This window comes from Asparagus officinalis, chromosome 8, assembly GCF_001876935.1.
Source record: "Asparagus officinalis chromosome 8, Aspof.V1, whole genome shotgun sequence".
NCBI classification, from domain to species: domain Eukaryota; kingdom Viridiplantae; phylum Streptophyta; class Magnoliopsida; order Asparagales; family Asparagaceae; genus Asparagus; species Asparagus officinalis.
In genome coordinates, this window is record NC_033801.1 from 126,055,925 (window position 1) to 126,056,554 (window position 630).

The following is a 630-nucleotide window of genomic DNA, read 5'->3' on the forward strand; positions in this document are numbered from 1 at the left end:
TCTCTCTCTCTTTCAAAAACAATGAATTAGAAGTTTGATTTCCTACAACAAATGCAGCACACACCGTTTGCTACAATTTATTTAATATTGCCGTAATATCGAAACAGGAAACTTTCCATAATTAATGAGACATAAATCAACAAAACCAAAATTAACTGAACGAGATAGAATCGAGTGAGAGTGAGAGAGAGAGAGAGAGAGAGAGAGAGAGAGAGAGAGGAGATCTCACCGACTCATCGAACGAAGCCGCGATCAAAGAGTTCCCCCCAATCCTTAGATCGAATGAGAGAAACCCTAGGCCCGAATCGAGGCGGCGAGCCTTGAGGGCGTTGAATTGGGAGCAGCGAGAGAGAGAGAGAGAGAGAGAGAGAGAGAGAGGAGATCTCACCGACTCATCGAACGAAGCCGCGATCAAAGAGTTCCCCCCAATCCTTAGATCGAATGAGAGAAACCCTAGGCCCGAATCGAGGCGGCGAGCCTTGAGGGCGTTGAATTGGGAGCAGCGGGGAGAGGAGAAGGGGAAGCGATGCAGGGAAATGGGAGGCCTGAGCCTCAAATTAGGGCTAGGGTTAGGGTTAGGGTTAGGGTTAGGGTTAGCGAGGGGGGCGAAGGCGAGGAGAGAGGAGGCGG

The 630-nt window shown here is 49.7% G+C and overlaps 1 protein-coding gene across 1 annotated transcript in view; it reads right to left on the reverse strand.

Moving 5' to 3' along the window:
• LOC109821879 (protein FATTY ACID EXPORT 3, chloroplastic) overlaps positions 1 to 630 on the reverse strand; it is a 9,522-nt gene that overhangs the window by 8,090 nt on the left and 802 nt on the right. Inside the window, exon 2 of the mRNA XM_020388037.1 lies at positions 230 to 545. Within this exon, the coding sequence (XP_020243626.1) occupies positions 230 to 545 (316 nt within the window). The remainder of the gene's footprint in view (positions 1 to 229; positions 546 to 630) is intronic.